The sequence below is a fragment of the Topomyia yanbarensis genome, chromosome 1 (genome assembly GCF_030247195.1).
Source record: "Topomyia yanbarensis strain Yona2022 chromosome 1, ASM3024719v1, whole genome shotgun sequence".
Taxonomy (NCBI): Eukaryota; Metazoa; Arthropoda; class Insecta; order Diptera; family Culicidae; genus Topomyia; species Topomyia yanbarensis.
This window is the reverse complement of record NC_080670.1, coordinates 79,519,093-79,539,428: the sequence shown is the minus strand read 5'-3', so window position 1 is coordinate 79,539,428 and position 20,336 is coordinate 79,519,093. Positions and strand designations below refer to the sequence as shown.

The 20,336-nt window shown below is 32.7% G+C and overlaps 1 protein-coding gene across 7 annotated transcripts in view; it reads left to right on the top strand.

Annotated features, from left to right (window-relative positions):
* Positions 1-20,336, top strand: part of LOC131678003 (beta-galactosidase-1-like protein) — a 333,431-nt gene that overhangs the window by 109,018 nt on the left and 204,077 nt on the right. For 6 of the 7 annotated variants that reach the window (XM_058958114.1, XM_058958112.1, XM_058958117.1 and 3 more), the window contains exons 4-7: positions 15,254-15,418; positions 15,478-15,588; positions 15,643-15,793; positions 15,852-16,087. In XM_058958114.1, coding sequence (XP_058814097.1) covers positions 15,254-15,418; positions 15,478-15,588; positions 15,643-15,793; positions 15,852-16,087 — 663 coding nt within the window. The remainder of the gene's footprint in view (positions 1-15,253; positions 15,419-15,477; positions 15,589-15,642; positions 15,794-15,851; positions 16,088-20,336) is intronic. The other variant, XM_058958111.1, reaches the window with a different exon arrangement.

Genomic DNA, 20,336 nt, shown 5'->3' with positions numbered 1-20,336 from the left:
CGCTCTGTAATGTTGCTCCAACTTTTAGCACATCGTTCAATGATTTTTCATCTCGGGATGCCTTGGCGGATGCGTCGAAAACGACTCGAATTTTAGTTGTGGTGCTCGATGGACGCAGAATGGTCTGATGCGGTAGATAATACACACCTTGAGTATCATCATCGGATTCATTCACCTCTTGACAATGTCCCAACTGTATATACTCGTCGATAAATTGACAGTACTGCTGCTTCAACTCGGGGTCTTTTCTAAACCTTCGTTCCAGTGAAACGAACCGACGCATGGCCAAGCTTCGGTTGTCTCTCAGCTACTGATTCACGGAATGGTAGACTCACCACATATCTGCCAGTCTCGTCTCGATGATGATTGGACTGGAACAATTTTTCGCATTCATCTTGCTCGGTAGGCTGCGATGCTGAATCTGAAAGCTCCTCCAACTCCCAGAATTGGCGAAGAACGTCGGAAATAGGATCTGTCGTGGCAACTAAACAACAATGCTGGATGGTGGACGCGTCTTCGATATCTCCGGCAACTACCCATCCGAAATGGGTTTCTTGTAGTTCCGGTAAATTATCACTCAGCTGCATACGACCCGCCTTTAATAGTCGCAAAAACTGGGAGATGCCAATGAGCATGTCGATGTCAGAAGGTATGTTGAAGTTTGGAGATTTTCAACTCCTTTACCTTTTCGATTCGTTGTGCTGGTGAAAGTTTGTTGAACTCCGGACATTCGAAATGGCGATGGCTGCCGAAACATACCTGACAGGAACTGCTGGCGGCTACAGTAGTTGCAGCGTGGGTTTTCTGGTTGTTTGGTTTTGGACCCTAATGCTGCTTCACAAATGAATCCTTTGATGTCATCAGGTGGCGGTTCTGGAACCGTTCCAATACTTGGCATTCGCTTCGTAAAAATGCCACAGTATCTACATACTTGGGCAGCTTGGCGTGCTGTTGTGTCCTCTCCCACAGTTGAAGAGTTTGGTCATCTAGTCGTGATGTAAGGATCTTCGTGAGAATAAGACCAGAAAGTTTATCAACTACTAGTCCCTGGTACTCGAGACCGCCAACGTGTCTGTTGAATGTCTTCACTAGCTCGAGTAAGTCCTTATGGTTGCGTTTGGTCATCGGTTTCATCTCGAGCAACCCTTCGAGATGAGTATCGACGATTACTCGTGGGTTTTCGTATTGGTCGCTGAGCTGCTTCCAAGTTTGCTGGAAATTGTTGTCAACGATCATTTTTGCAGTAATCTAACCGGAAGCATCACCCGTCAGCGCTTTGTCCAGATGATGCAACTTCACTGCATCCGAATCACGGCTGCCTCCGACATTGTCTTGGAACATCGTTCGGAATTTCGGTCAATTTTCCACCTTCCCATCAAATGTTGGAACTGGAGCTCTGAGTGGTTGTTGTTGAACTATCACGGATGGATTCACACCCCCAGAACCGTGCGGGAGAAGGCTCTCGGTGAGGTGCTCAACCAAAGCAAGCGTGTCGGTGTGGAGAGCATCGAAAATGTCCAGGGCTTCGTCTTCAGCTTCAAGCTCATCGGATGGAGTGTCAGCTACAACCGCTTGGTGAACCGTGATGAACTCGTTGTAGTGCATTTCTAGCTTCTTGGCGAAAACTTTGAGGAGCGATGAACTTATTTTGCTTGGGTCGTCCTCGGCTTCTTCCAGCGTACGGCTTATCGCACTAACCTTGTTCTGGATCCTGTCACGCTGGTGCACCAAAGGTGCTCTGGAATCCTTTTCATTTTTAGTTGCTTGCTCTACCTTCGGTGTGTGTTGTACTTTCGGGGACATCTTGTTCAATCTGCTTGTTGGTATTCGACGACGAATAGCACTCGTTGGATCGGCATCCGGTTCGAGGGACCATATGTTGGCGCACTCGGCGGCACCAAGGCAGTGGACTGTATCTGGAGGTTGAAGATTGACACGCTTTTCAATCAACAATCATCTCGTCGTCAGGGTAACTGAAAACGCACCGAACAGCAAGTAGTCGAGCGATGGTCGAAGGAGGCTTGAAGAATGGTTGTACAAAACCACGGGAATCTATTTGTGCATATGTTTATTCCTCTTCGATGTTAACATGATGAATTTCAAATTAAAACTAAAAAACTAGTAAGACCTAGCTGCTATTTATAGATAGAGTTTGTTATTTAGTAATAACAACGTGCGTTGCTACCGCCGTTGCTACTATTGTTGCTATCCCTGTTGCTACGCGCTGTTGTTACCGATGTTGCTACGTGCTGTTGTTACACGTGGTGTTTCATTTCATGATTGTTCCAGAGCGGATGGTTTGGTAGCGAACAGGTTTCATATCACCGGTCGCAACTGTTTAACAATTTTCCCATTCTCGCTTGCGCCGAGAGCTCAAACCGGTTTAACAATCGGTCCTTAATTGTCTGGTACTTTCCTTCTTGCGGAGGGTTTGCGACGAGTTCGGAAATATGGCAGAGAACCGCCTAATCCACCTTCGATATTATGTGATAGAATTTCGTTTCGTCTCGCGTGACGCCGGCTAAAACGAATTGAGCTTCGGCTTGGGCAAACCACATTGTCGGATCGGTATTCCAGAAATCTGGTAATTTGACCGCTACGGAAGCGGTTGTTTGATGATTTGCGTCCATTGTTCGGTAGACGCTCAAGAGTGCAAACAAGATGGCGAATGAGCGAGCCGCTGGCGAAAATATTTCGATTCGGCCTTCCTTATTTTTCTTAGTGAAAACAACACAAACTGCGCGACGAAAACGGAAATCACGTCGGGGTCACCACTTTGGTGTGGTAACCACGGCGCGGTAATAAAGGTTTCGAAACGGTTTTCGGGATTAAAATATTTTATTGCTCATAACGTGTAGCGCGTTCTATGTATCAAATCAATCTGGTTGCTTTCTATCTGGTGGTGTGTGTATTTTTGTGTGTTCCTCGATGCCGAGGGGATGTCCGATGCCACAAGGTATTAGTATCGATTGTCTTTTATTAATTTTTTCTATCACTTATAATTTTCAATGTATTACATCTCAAGCTACAAAATTCATTCACCTCGAAAAGTGCTAAACGGCGTTTGTCATAAAATAGCATTATAGAGAGGAAGCTTTAGAAAAATATTACTTCAATGATCATTTAATTGCGAAAGCAAATTTTAACTAAATAGTAACTAACAAAATCATTTTAACGATAGAGATAGAAAGTCATCAGTTATAGTTGAATTCAGAATATATCGAAACTTAATTGTTTTGTAAACTAAAAATCCTTTTTGGCAACCCTGCTCGTGATGCAGCCGCTATTTTCTTGCGTCCGCGAAAATTTTCGAAAGTAGTATATATTTCTCGTTTTTTGGTATACCGGAGTGTCTATTATATGGTATAAAGTTTCTGCAACGAAACAAACCAAAGTTTAAAATAAAACGGACTCTTTTCGTCGAAAATCGGTTTTTAAAATAAAGTTCGATTGAACATAACCTCAAAGTGCAAAAACCGACCGCGTCGCTTTCTTCCGTCGCGAATCCGACTTCCAAAAAGTCCTATATTGCCTGTGGGAGTATCACTTTATGGCGAAGGATATTTGTGCGACCTATGGACACGAAGCACCAACAAAGGGAGGTGCAAAGAAACGATGCAAGCGTGAAGATCAAACCATTGGGTGGATCTCCTGTGACCAATGCGATAAGTGGTTTCACGCAGATACATATCAGTAACCAACTTCTTCAGGACATACATAATTTCTGGTACTTCTGTGAGCAGTGCTCTCTCCGTGGAACACTTGTTCAAAAGCAGGCACCAGTTTCTGGTTCGACTAGCAGTGACCTCGTAAAGATCACGGACACAATCAGCGAACTGTCGGCGAAACTTGCTGTACTGCAATTTGAAGTGGAAACCTATCATCGAACCTGCAAAAAGCAAGCCGATAAATTAAGAAGTCAACTAGTTTCCTCGGATAAGTTGCATGACAAAATTGTAGCACAACGAGAACTGGTCACTAACGTCGAGAAGAAGCTTGAAGTGATTGAATCTGGTGCGAGATTGGCCGGTACTTGTCTGCGTAGTGCGAACGAACACAGAATTGCCATTAATAAGATCCCGTTTCGTGAAGGGGAAAACATCAAACAAATTGTAATAAGTGCACTGCATTCTCTAGGTATTGAAGAAGCTGATTCCAGTGTCTCCAGCTGCTTCAGAACCCGTATCAAAGCCTCCAAGTGGTCCAATCGTTCCGTCTCACCGACCATCAATGTTGTTTTCAATTCGAAAGAAGTGAAGGATACGGTTCTTAAGCTGTATTTCCAGAATTTCACAAAGACCAAACTATCCGCACTCCATACCGGTATAGCTTTAGAATACAGGTTTACAGTAAACGAGGTTCTGTCTGTTGAAACCTTTAGGATCCGGAATCTTGCGTTGAGGCTCAAGCACAAGAAAGCTGTCAATTCCGTATTTGTGTGGAACGACTCTGTATCTGTTCGGTTGCCCAACCATAAACGATACACTCCTATTACAACTTGTAAACAACTTCTCGACTTGACGTGCAGCACGTCCGGTGAGTGTTCGGCAGCAGACGAATCGTCTCTTTTCTTCGTCGCCATTTCCGCTGAAAGTTCAGCGATTACACTACAACAGTGATAAGCTATGACAACGAGCAGCAATACTCTGATAATCGTACACTTGAACGTACGAGGGCTCGAACGACACATCGACGGGATAAAGCTCACCCTCGATAGAAAACAATATCACTTTTTCGGTATCAGCGAAACAAAACTTGAAACGATTGCTCCAACTGGCCCTGTTAAAATACCCGGTTACAGCTTCATACGACACTCACTACAAGGGCGCAAGAGGGTGTGGAACTAAGGCGTGCGGTGGAGTCGGTCTATATGTAGCAAAGAACGTCAAGGCCACTAGTTCTAAAGTCTTCGTACGACCCGGCTATCCCAATTGCACAACGCTTGGAGTATCTGGTTATCAAGTCAAGCATCAACAATTATGATATCGGTATAGTGGTGCTTTATAGTCCGTCGAGCAACAACCATCTTTTGATCCAAAATGATGAAAAATTTCCTTTAGATTTGCTGGAACTGAACTTCGACAGGACGTATATCGTTGGTGATTTTTATATCAACGTCACTGCGAATCAGATGGCCTACAACATTACAGCTGTAAAAAGGCTTCATGACATGTTTAACTTTGTTGTTCTGAACACTCCTCCTACTCGGATTACAGATACCACTGCCACAACCATCGATCTTTTGGTGACTGATTCCCCGCAATCAATTATAAAATCTACGACGGCACCGGGTAGGTCCATCTCGGATCATGAGATCATCTACCTTATTGCTGACATGCGCGTAAGGAAAGCCACCCCACAAAGAGTAGTATTCCGTAATCTTCGAAGAATAAACCAAGTTCACCTCCAAGCGGATTTTCAGTCAAGAAACCATCAAGCAATTTTTGATTGCGAGGATGTCAATACGAAAGCTGAACTAGTAACGACTGAGATGCAATTTCTTCTGGAACGGCACGCTCCGTAAACAACAAGATTTGTCCGCGACAAGCGTACACCGTGGATAACCAACGAAATCTTACAGGCGGTAGCACTCAAAGATCTTGCATTCAAGCTCTACTCGAGAAACCCGAACAGGATGAGGGGAGATCGCAATTGGCAGAACTACTGCGTATAACGCAACCGAGCGAGCACTCTGGTTGCTGTGGCGAAGAAACGTTATGCAGACATGAATTTCTCTCCAGAACTGCCTGCCAAGAGGTTATGGAATAATCTCAAAAGGGAAGCAGACTTCCGACGATGCTCACATCGATGCCGATCGCCTGAATCAGTTTTTTGCGGAGGGCCATGTGCAGCTAATGGCTGGAACAGCCGTATCCCTGGAGTGCAACAATATTGAACACTTGCACATGCCTGATGTTGCACCTTTTAGATTTGGACACACAGATGCAGCAGACGTTGCAGTAAAAATCTCCGATATCAGTAGGAATGCAGCTGGATCGGATAACATACCCATTGCTTTTGTTAGGATGTTCATCCTGCCGCTCTTAGTTAACCTGTTCAACGCAGTAATCGATGCCAAGGCTTTTCCCACCGTTTGGAAAAAGTCTATCGTCACACCGCTACCTAAGACCACCAGTGCCATAAGCGTGCTTCCTGCAATTTCAAAGGTTTTAGAAAAAAATCTGCTTGTTCAAATTACCGGCTTCTTGCAAGAAAATCCGCGTTTTCTCGCTAAACGCCAGGCCGGCTATAGGGCACATCACAGTACAACCACAACAATGGCGAAGCTTGTACATCATGTCTACCACAACATTGACAACCGATTCTGCACAGTTATGGTGTTGGTTGATTTTAGTTTGGCGTAAGGCATGCCAAGCTACAACAAAATCTGTGTAGAGAATTCTGTTTCTACGACACCGCCGTTCAGCTAATCGATTCCTTTTTGGATAACCGGAGCCAAGTGGTGAGACTCGGAAATGTAATGTCCTCGGAAAAAAGTCTCTCCGACAGCACCCCCTCCAAGGATCATGACTTAGCTCATTGCTGTTTAGCATGTACATTAACAGCCTTCCTTCAACGCTCAAATGTGAATATCACATGTACGCCGACGATGTTCAGATTTACATATCCGGCCCCATTGAACATATTGATAGGTTGGTGCACGCTATCAATGACGATCTGGCTTCAATCGCTACCTGGGCAACGGAAAACGGACTGTTTCCTAACCCAAAGAAAACCCAAGCGATAATATTCTGCAAGGAGAGCCAGGTTATCCCGAGTGTGGATATTAAATTTTGTGGTGAGACGATTGCTTTAAGTTCCAAAGTCACAAACCTTGGACTTCTGCTGGATAGCAACCTGAAATGGAAAGACTTGTGAACGGAATCACCATGAAGGCGTACAACACTCTGCGAACATTCCGCCGCTTTGGATCGGTCCTGTCTCAACCAGTCCGCCTCAAGTTGGTGCAAGCCGTGATAGTGCCCATTCTCACTTATTGCGACATTGTGTCGCAATAAGTGAGAATGGGTGTCTTAGTGTCGCGCTGAGGGAACAACTGCACAGGTGCTTCAAATCATCCATCCGATTTGTGTTCAAGATGAGAAGGTATGGCACGACTGAAGCGGTTTGCAATGCAGTGCTCGGACACGACCTACAGGATAACTATCGCCAAAGGATACGCTGCTTTCTATACAATGCTTGTAACAGGCAGCTTCCGGAATATATCCAGGAGCATCTACAGCGAGGGCAAATGGAACGGTCTAGGACTTACCTGGTACCGAACCACACAATGAGTAAGAAAAAGAGCATCCTAGTCTACGGGATTCCATTCTGGAACCAGTTACCTGCCGATGTCAAAAGCAAGCCTTCACTCGCCACATTTAAGCAATTGCTTAGGAGAATCTGATCGGTACACAATAGACTAGATTAAGAGCGTACTTGAAATTTGATTAATTTTCCTCTGTATTCTAACAATGTTTATCTTCCTTGACCTGATGTAAAGTGTAACTAACAGGCCCTCGTATAATTAATAAATTACAATTACAATTACAATTACAATTACACTCACACTTACAATTACAATTACAATTACAATTACAATTACAATTACAATTACAATTACAATTACAATTACAATTACAATTACAATTACAATCACAATTACAATTACAATTACAATTACAATTACAATTACAATTACAATTACAATTACAATTACAATTACAATTACAATTACAATTACAATTACAATTACAATTACAATTACAATTACAATTACAATTACAATTACAATTACAATTACAATTACAATTACAATTACAATTACAATTACAATTACAATTACAATTACAATTACAATTACAATTACAATTACAATTACAATTACAATTACAATTACAATTACAATTACAATTACAATTACAATTACAATTACAATTACAATTACAATTACAATTACAATTACAATTACAATTACAATTACAATTACAATTACAATTACAATTACAATTACAATTACAATTACAATTACAATTACAATTACAATTACAATTACAATTACAATTACAATTACAATTACAATTACAATTACAATTACAATTACAATTACAATTACAATTACAATTACAATTACAATTACAATTACAATTACAATTACAATTACAATTACAATTACAATTACAATTACAATTACAATTACAATTACAATTACAATTACAATTACAATTACAATTACAATTACAATTACAATTACAATTACAATTACAATTACAATTACAATTACAATTACAATTACAATTACAATTACAATTACAATTACAATTACAATTACAATTACAATTACAATTACAATTACAATTACAATTACAATTACAATTACAATTACAATTACAATTACAATTACAATTACAATTACAATTACAATTACAATTACAATTACAATTACAATTACAATTACAATTACAATTACAATTACAATTACAATTACAATTACAATTACAATTACAATTACAATTACAATTACAATTACAATTACAATTACAATTACAATTACAATTACAATTACAATTACAATTACAATTACAATTACAATTACAATTACAATTACAATTACAATTACAATTACAATTACAATTACAATTACAATTACAATTACAATTACAATTACAATTACAATTACAATTACAATTACAATTACAATTACAATTACAATTACAATTACAATTACAATTACAATTACAATTACAATTACAATTACAATTACAATTACAATTACAATTACAATTACAATTACAATTACAATTACAATTACAATTACAATTACAATTACAATTACAATTACAATTACAATTACAATTACAATTACAATTACAATTACAATTACAATTACAATTACAATTACAATTACAATTACAATTACAATTACAATTACAATTACAATTACAATTACAATTACAATTACAATTACAATTACAATTACAATTACAATTACAATTACAATTACAATTACAATTACAATTACAATTACAATTACAATTACAATTACAATTACAATTACAATTACAATTACAATTACAATTACAATTACAATTACAATTACAATTACAATTACAATTACAATTACAATTACAATTACAATTACAATTACAATTACAATTACAATTACAATTACAATTACAATTACAATTACAATTACAATTACAATTACAATTACAATTACAATTACAATTACAATTACAATTACAATTACAATTACAATTACAATTACAATTACAATTACAATTACAATTACAATTACAATTACAATTACAATTACAATTACAATTACAATTACAATTACAATTACAATTACAATTACAATTACAATTACAATTACAATTACAATTACAATTACAATTACAATTACAATTACAATTACAATTACAATTACAATTACAATTACAATTACAATTACAATTACAATTACAATTACAATTACAATTACAATTACAATTACAATTACAATTACAATTACAATTACAATTACAATTACAATTACAATTACAATTACAATTACAATTACAATTACAATTACAATTACAATTACAATTACAATTACAATTACAATTACAATTACAATTACAATTACAATTACAATTACAATTACAATTACAATTACAATTACAATTACAATTACAATTACAATTACAATTACAATTACAATTACAATTACAATTACAATTACAATTACAATTACAATTACAATTACAATTACAATTACAATTACAATTACAATTACAATTACAATTACAATTACAATTACAATTACAATTACAATTACAATTACAATTACAATTACAATTACAATTACAATTACAATTACAATTACAATTACAATTACAATTACAATTACAATTACAATTACAATTACAATTACAATTACAATTACAATTACAATTACAATTACAATTACAATTACAATTACAATTACAATTACAATTACAATTACAATTACAATTACAATTACAATTACAATTACAATTACAATTACAATTACAATTACAATTACAATTACAATTACAATTACAATTACAATTACAATTACAATTACAATTACAATTACAATTACAATTACAATTACAATTACAATTACAATTACAATTACAATTACAATTACAATTACAATTACAATTACAATTACAATTACAATTACAATTACAATTACAATTACAATTACAATTACAATTACAATTACAATTACAATTACAATTACAATTACAATTACAATTACAATTACAATTACAATTACAATTACAATTACAATTACAATTACAATTACAATTACAATTACAATTACAATTACAATTACAATTACAATTACAATTACAATTACAATTACAATTACAATTACAATTACAATTACAATTACAATTACAATTACAATTACAATTACAATTACAATTACAATTACAATTACAATTACAATTACAATTACAATTACAATTACAATTACAATTACAATTACAATTACAATTACAATTACAATTACAATTACAATTACAATTACAATTACAATTACAATTACAATTACAATTACAATTACAATTACAATTACAATTACAATTACAATTACAATTACAATTACAATTACAATTACAATTACAATTACAATTACAATTACAATTACAATTACAATTACAATTACAATTACAATTACAATTACAATTACAATTACAATTACAATTACAATTACAATTACAATTACAATTACAATTACAATTACAATTACAATTACAATTACAATTACAATTACAATTACAATTACAATTACAATTACAATTACAATTACAATTACAATTACAATTACAATTACAATTACAATTACAATTACAATTACAATTACAATTACAATTACAATTACAATTACAATTACAATTACAATTACAATTACAATTACAATTACAATTACAATTACAATTACAATTACAATTACAATTACAATTACAATTACAATTACAATTACAATTACAATTACAATTACAATTACAATTACAATTACAATTACAATTACAATTACAATTACAATTACAATTACAATTACAATTACAATTACAATTACAATTACAATTACAATTACAATTACAATTACAATTACAATTACAATTACAATTACAATTACAATTACAATTACAATTACAATTACAATTACAATTACAATTACAATTACAATTACAATTACAATTACAATTACAATTACAATTACAATTACAATTACAATTACAATTACAATTACAATTACAATTACAATTACAATTACAATTACAATTACAATTACAATTACAATTACAATTACAATTACAATTACAATTACAATTACAATTACAATTACAATTACAATTACAATTACAATTACAATTACAATTACAATTACAATTACAATTACAATTACAATTACAATTACAATTACAATTACAATTACAATTACAATTACAATTACAATTACAATTACAATTACAATTACAATTACAATTACAATTACAATTACAATTACAATTACAATTACAATTACAATTACAATTACAATTACAATTACAATTACAATTACAATTACAATTACAATTACAATTACAATTACAATTACAATTACAATTACAATTACAATTACAATTACAATTACAATTACAATTACAATTACAATTACAATTACAATTACAATTACAATTACAATTACAATTACAATTACAATTACAATTACAATTACAATTACAATTACAATTACAATTACAATTACAATTACAATTACAATTACAATTACAATTACAATTACAATTACAATTACAATTACAATTACAATTACAATTACAATTACAATTACAATTACAATTACAATTACAATTACAATTACAATTACAATTACAATTACAATTACAATTACAATTACAATTACAATTACAATTACAATTACAATTACAATTACAATTACAATTACAATTACAATTACAATTACAATTACAATTACAATTACAATTACAATTACAATTACAATTACAATTACAATTACAATTACAATTACAATTACAATTACAATTACAATTACAATTACAATTACAATTACAATTACAATTACAATTACAATTACAATTACAATTACAATTACAATTACAATTACAATTACAATTACAATTACAATTACAATTACAATTACAATTACAATTACAATTACAATTACAATTACAATTACAATTACAATTACAATTACAATTACAATTACAATTACAATTACAATTACAATTACAATTACAATTACAATTACAATTACAATTACAATTACAATTACAATTACAATTACAATTACAATTACAATTACAATTACAATTACAATTACAATTACAATTACAATTACAATTACAATTACAATTACAATTACAATTACAATTACAATTACAATTACAATTACAATTACAATTACAATTACAATTACAATTACAATTACAATTACAATTACAATTACAATTACAATTACAATTACAATTACAATTACAATTACAATTACAATTACAATTACAATTACAATTACAATTACAATTACAATTACAATTACAATTACAATTACAATTACAATTACAATTACAATTACAATTACAATTACAATTACAATTACAATTACAATTACAATTACAATTACAATTACAATTACAATTACAATTACAATTACAATTACAATTACAATTACAATTACAATTACAATTACAATTACAATTACAATTACAATTACAATTACAATTACAATTACAATTACAATTACAATTACAATTACAATTACAATTACAATTACAATTACAATTACAATTACAATTACAATTACAATTACAATTACAATTACAATTACAATTACAATTACAATTACAATTACAATTACAATTACAATTACAATTACAATTACAATTACAATTACAATTACAATTACAATTACAATTACAATTACAATTACAATTACAATTACAATTACAATTACAATTACAATTACAATTACAATTACAATTACAATTACAATTACAATTACAATTACAATTACAATTACAATTACAATTACAATTACAATTACAATTACAATTACAATTACAATTACAATTACAATTACAATTACAATTACAATTACAATTACAATTACAATTACAATTACAATTACAATTACAATTACAATTACAATTACAATTACAATTACAATTACAATTACAATTACAATTACAATTACAATTACAATTACAATTACAATTACAATTACAATTACAATTACAATTACAATTACAATTACAATTACAATTACAATTACAATTACAATTACAATTACAATTACAATTACAATTACAATTACAATTACAATTACAATTACAATTACAATTACAATTACAATTACAATTACAATTACAATTACAATTACAATTACAATTACAATTACAATTACAATTACAATTACAATTACAATTACAATTACAATTACAATTACAATTACAATTACAATTACAATTACAATTACAATTACAATTACAATTACAATTACAATTACAATTACAATTACAATTACAATTACAATTACAATTACAATTACAATTACAATTACAATTACAATTACAATTACAATTACAATTACAATTACAATTACAATTACAATTACAATTACAATTACAATTACAATTACAATTACAATTACAATTACAATTACAATTACAATTACAATTACAATTACAATTACAATTACAATTACAATTACAATTACAATTACAATTACAATTACAATTACAATTACAATTACAATTACAATTACAATTACAATTACAATTACAATTACAATTACAATTACAATTACAATTACAATTACAATTACAATTACAATTACAATTACAATTACAATTACAATTACAATTACAATTACAATTACAATTACAATTACAATTACAATTACAATTACAATTACAATTACAATTACAATTACAATTACAATTACAATTACAATTACAATTACAATTACAATTACAATTACAATTACAATTACAATTACAATTACAATTACAATTACAATTACAATTACAATTACAATTACAATTACAATTACAATTACAATTACAATTACAATTACAATTACAATTACAATTACAATTACAATTACAATTACAATTACAATTACAATTACAATTACAATTACAATTACAATTACAATTACAATTACAATTACAATTACAATTACAATTACAATTACAATTACAATTACAATTACAATTACAATTACAATTACAATTACAATTACAATTACAATTACAATTACAATTACAATTACAATTACAATTACAATTACAATTACAATTACAATTACAATTACAATTACAATTACAATTACAATTACAATTACAATTACAATTACAATTACAATTACAATTACAATTACAATTACAATTACAATTACAATTACAATTACAATTACAATTACAATTACAATTACAATTACAATTACAATTACAATTACAATTACAATTACAATTACAATTACAATTACAATTACAATTACAATTACAATTACAATTACAATTACAATTACAATTACAATTACAATTACAATTACAATTACAATTACAATTACAATTACAATTACAATTACAATTACAATTACAATTACAATTACAATTACAATTACAATTACAATTACAATTACAATTACAATTACAATTACAATTACAATTACAATTACAATTACAATTACAATTACAATTACAATTACAATTACAATTACAATTACAATTACAATTACAATTACAATTACAATTACAATTACAATTACAATTACAATTACAATTACAATTACAATTACAATTACAATTACAATTACAATTACAATTACAATTACAATTACAATTACAATTACAATTACAATTACAATTACAATTACAATTACAATTACAATTACAATTACAATTACAATTACAATTACAATTACAATTACAATTACAATTACAATTACAATTACAATTACAATTACAATTACAATTACAATTACAATTACAATTACAATTGCAATTGCAATTACAATTACAATTACAATTACAATTACAATTACAATTACAATTACAATTACAATTGCAATTACAATTACAATTACAATTACAATTACAATTGCAATTGCAATTACAATTGCAATTACAATTACAATTACAATTACAATTACAATTACAATTAAAATTAATCAAATAAAATTTAATGATCACAAATAACTTTGTTTTAGCGTACCTACGCGAAGTTCGAACTTGGTATGCTGAACTATTCTCGAGATTGGAGCCATACCTATATGGTAACGGAGGACCAATCATTATGGTCCAAGTGGAGAACGAGTACGGATCATTCTTTGCCTGCGACCATAAGTACATGAAATGGTTACGTGATGAGACTGGTATAAGAATGCGAATATTGCACAATTTGAATATGAGCTTGTTTTTATCATATTTTTAGAAAGATATGTTAAAGAACGCGCTGTTTTGTTTACCAATAATGGTCCAGGGTATTCACTATGTGGAGGAGTAGACGGTGCTCTAAGTACACTAGATTTTGGACCAGGCAGTAGTACGTTATTATTAATTATCTACAGGGTAAGTGTAGTTATTTTAATTTTCACAGCCGAAGAATTAAATGAATATTGGAAAGACCTTCGGAAATATCAACCCAGAGGGCCATTGGTCAATGCGGAATACTACCCAGGCTGGTTAACTCATTGGCAAGAACAGAAGATGGCGCGTGTGCCAATCGATCCAATAACTTCTGCGTTAAGGTTACTTCTTTGCTAAAATAAATAACCCCACATATTGCTTAAAATTGTTTGTTTATAGATATATGCTGAAATCGAACGTAAATGTTAACATTTACATGTTTTATGGAGGAACAAATTTTGGATTTACATCTGGAGCAAACGATGGAGGCCCAGGCCGATACATCCCTGATATTACCTCTTATGACTATGATGCTCCTTTGGATGAATCTGGAGACCCAACGCCAAAATACATAGCCATTCGACAGGTTATATCAGAATTTTTCTCTTTACCAAATCTTCCCGTTCCAAAAGTCGGTAAGTATACAATATGAGCAATTCCAGCCAATATCACAAACTAATTTCATTTCACCTTCTTAGATAACCAAGAAACTTTATGAAATTGTGTTGGTTGCTGTCCAAAGTAAAATTTTCAGCAATTAAACAACAAGTTCTTTTGAAAAATTCATAACTTGAAAATTATTTCTCTCGTCAATGGGTATGCAACACAACAAACAAGACATAATTACAAAAATTTAATGTTGATTTCGAGCTCCTCCCAAACTATTCGGCTATTTCTTATCTAACGATAGTATGAAACGTTTGCACAGTTATAACTTTGTTACTAGTAGTCGCATTTGAATAATTTAATAACCGCCAATTCTTTAACACCCGACTTGATAATTGCAAACATTTTGTTGTGGAGAAGAAAGACTATTTAAATTTAGGGAACGGGTATAGCGTAGTTGGTAAATCGATTGACTTGTACGCAGTTCAGCTCGGTTCGATTCCCAACCCCGCACATAGGGTTAGAGATTTTTTCAAAAAAGATTTCTCTAACCCGAAAAGAGGGCTAAAGTTAAAACCTCTATAATCAAAATAAAAAAAAATAATTTTCAGCATTGAGAGTATGCGTTTTGGTAATCGATAACTTATAAACATATTTTTGGTGTGTTTAAATCGACAAATTAAATGACAAAAATATAATTTTGCACAAAATTTTGTAAAATAAAATGACATACAATTAACAAGGGATTGGAAGATATGAAACATTATATCATTAAGGGCCATTAGTGCTCAAGCTAGAGCAAGGTAGTGACCCAAGTAGCATTTTTTGTTTCAGTAACTATTTCGTAACCAGTTGGCAACAAAAAATAAGTGCTGTTGCGACTGACATCTAACTTCTTACGCGACCCAAAAAGCGCAGTTTTAGGCCGATTTTCAACATAATTATGATTGAGCAAAACAGTGAAAACTAGTTACCGTTTCGTTGCAATAACGATGCGAGAATAGCTAAATGAAATCAAATTGTTGTCATTATGTTGAATGTAGATCGCAGCAAGATACTTAAGCATCAAATTTTTCTGCGCATCATAGTCTATCGAGTGATATTTTATTCCACTTCTTATTATTTCACAATTTTTCAAGGGGAAAACCGAAACACATTAGAAATCCAACATTATTCAATGACAACACACATTAATCATAAATCAGCAACATAAATTGCCTTAACAGTAGACATTTATAAAGGTTCGCGAGCCGGTTGAGATTTTATTTTCGATGCATTAGAAAATGATGCAAATAAACAGTATGGCTTTCAAGCCATCCAGGGCCAAATTAAGGATGCGATTTTGGTGAATACGAAACAATACGCTTTTCGAACAAATTTATATCAATGAGCAAAGGTTTTGATTTGTGAACAACTATTTTCCAGGATACGGTTTTTCTTCCATTGAGCAATTTTCAGTTCACTTCAAAATATATCTTTCCTTAATATGACCCTGTACAATACCATTCTTGCTGAAAACATTCTAGTTACAAAATCGTATTCTAGTCATATGTACGTATCAGGCACATATCATCATTATACCTTGAACTCACATATATTGATAAAAGGTGTTCGCAACACTGATTTGACTAAGTCTTACCTGAAGTTCAGCAAAATAATAATTATTTTTTTTTTTCAATTTGTTTATTTGATAAGGCACGTATGCGTTAGCTTAAAGGTGCCATTTTTTCATTGTTTTACATTTTGAATTTCTTAAAACTAGGGGGTTACACATTTCAATTTTATTTTGTTTTATATAATGAAACTAAAAAAAACTTTACAGCTAACTTATACATATAAAAGAGGGGATAATATAATATTCGTAAGATCAGGGGGACGGGTCATTTTGTGTGCTCTTTGTATAGCATTGTTGGAGAAATTAATTATTAACTAAGCGGAACATTTTACAAGCTTATTAACTAGAAATAACTAGAGAGAATTGTTCAAGGTTAGGGGTAATTAATTAGGGCTATTTTAAAGTAGTGGTACTGTTGGGCATTTCTTAACGAGATTAAATATTGATCAACTAAAACTAGAAGATAGGGGGCACATAAGTTTTGGGAAGATATTCAAGGGGAGAAGGGGGTGAAGTCATACATCTGTGTATCAGAGACATGGGAGAGACGGTGGACAAGGCTGACAGGGGGAGGGGGGGGGGTAAGATATAAACTTTCAGTTTCCGGCATCAGGAATCAACGGTCAGGATTACAAATTCAAACGGATGCATCAAGTATTGGGACGCCGGGCGGTTTTCCTCGAGCCGGCAGGGGTTCCTCCAGACGATTTCGTAGTACGGCTCAGATACGGATCGGAAACACACCACGTTGCGCGTGTGATGTTGTACTGTAGATCTCGTGTTGTTGGTTCATTCGACAGATGTTTTGTCTCGTCTTGGAGTCGTATAAAACCATCGTTGGGGACGGTATGCGGAAGAGGGCACTTCTGGGAATGATAAGAGAAAAGATAGGGGCATTTAAATTTGGATATTGATGGTTTTGAGGAACGTGTATATAAGGGCCACGTAGAGAATATCGCGGCTTGCTAGTACATCTCGAACCGGGACATTGGGTGATCTTCCTCGGGCCCGAAGGGAATCGAATAGTTGAGATCTGGCAGAACAGTACTCGGCGCATGCTCAGACAACATGTTCGATTTCGTGATAACCGTTGCCACAAGCGCAGATACCGCTATCCACGAGCCCAATACGCCGGAGATGTGCGTCCAGCGTGTAGTGATTGGACATGAGCCGAGACATCACGCGAATGAAATCCCGACCCATATACATCCCCCTGAATCAAGGTTTCGTCGATACCTTAGGGATTATCGAATGTAGCGAATCGAATTGGTCTTTCATATATGTCACCTTGTAAAGCACCCGCCTTAGCTAAAGAGTCCGCTTCTTCATTACCTGGAATGGAGCAATGCGAGGGAACCCAAACTAAGATAATCTTGTACGATCAGATAAAGCACGCAGGCGCTCCCAGATTTTCCCCAGAAAATATGGAATGTGCTTTCTAGGTTTCATTGAACGGAGAGCCTCGATTGAGCTGAGGCTATCCGAGACAATAAAGTAATGATCGGTGAGCAAAGTATCAATGATCCCAAGGGTATACTGTAAGCTGAAGCAGGATCATTGAGTTTGAATGAGGCGGTGAGGTTTTGATTGAATATACCGAAGCCAGTGGAGCCGTCGAGGCTTGACCCGTCGGTGTAAAACATCTTGTTGCAGTCGACTTCTCGAAATTTACTAGGAAAGGTGCTTGGGATCACTTGCGGACGTATGTGATCCGGGATTCCACGAATCTCGTCTTTCATGGATGTGTCGAAGAATACAGTTGAATCAGAAGCATGAAAAAGATTGACACGGTTGGGATAGTATGAAGAAGGATTGATATTTTGTGCCATGTAATCGAAGTACAAGGACATAAATCGGGTTTGAGACTTGAGCTCGACAAGCCTTTCGAAATTTGCAATTACTAACGGGTTCAAGATATCGCATCGGATGAGCAATCGATATGAGAGGTCCCAAAATCGATTTTTCAGCGGAAGGACGCCCGCCAGCACTTCTAAACTCATCGTATGTGTCGAGTGCATGCAACCCAAAGCAATACGCAAACAACAATATGGGATTCGCTCTAGTTTGATGAAATGTATGTTCGCAGCAGAGCGGAAACAGAAACTCCCGTACTCAATCACCGACAATATTGTTGTTTGGTACAGCCTGATCAGGTCTCCTGGGTAGGCACCCCACCATGTTCCGGTTATTGTACGGAGAAAATTGATCCTTTGTTGGCACTTCTGTTTCAGATACCTAATGTGACATCCCCAGGTTCCTTTAGAGTCGAACCAGACCCCGAGATATTTGAAAGTTGAAACCTGAGCAATAGTTTGACTCAGTAATTGAAGCTGTAGTTGTGCTGGTTCACGCTTCCTTGAAAATACGACTAGCTCAGTTTTCTCCGTGGCGAACTCGATACCTAGCTGGAGGGCCCAAGCAGACAAAGAATTTTGATAGAAACTGAATCAAAAGCCCCCTTTATATCTAGGAAAACTGATGCCATCTGCTCTTTGCTAGCATAAGCCATTTGTATTTCTGTTGAGAGCAACTCAAGACAATCGTTCGTCCCTTTGCCTTTGCGGAAACCAAATTGTGTAGATTCTGGCAGATTCTTTAACAAGTTAAATTTGATTCTGTCTGGCCCTGGGGCTTTATTGTTACTTGATAAGAGAGCAAGTGAG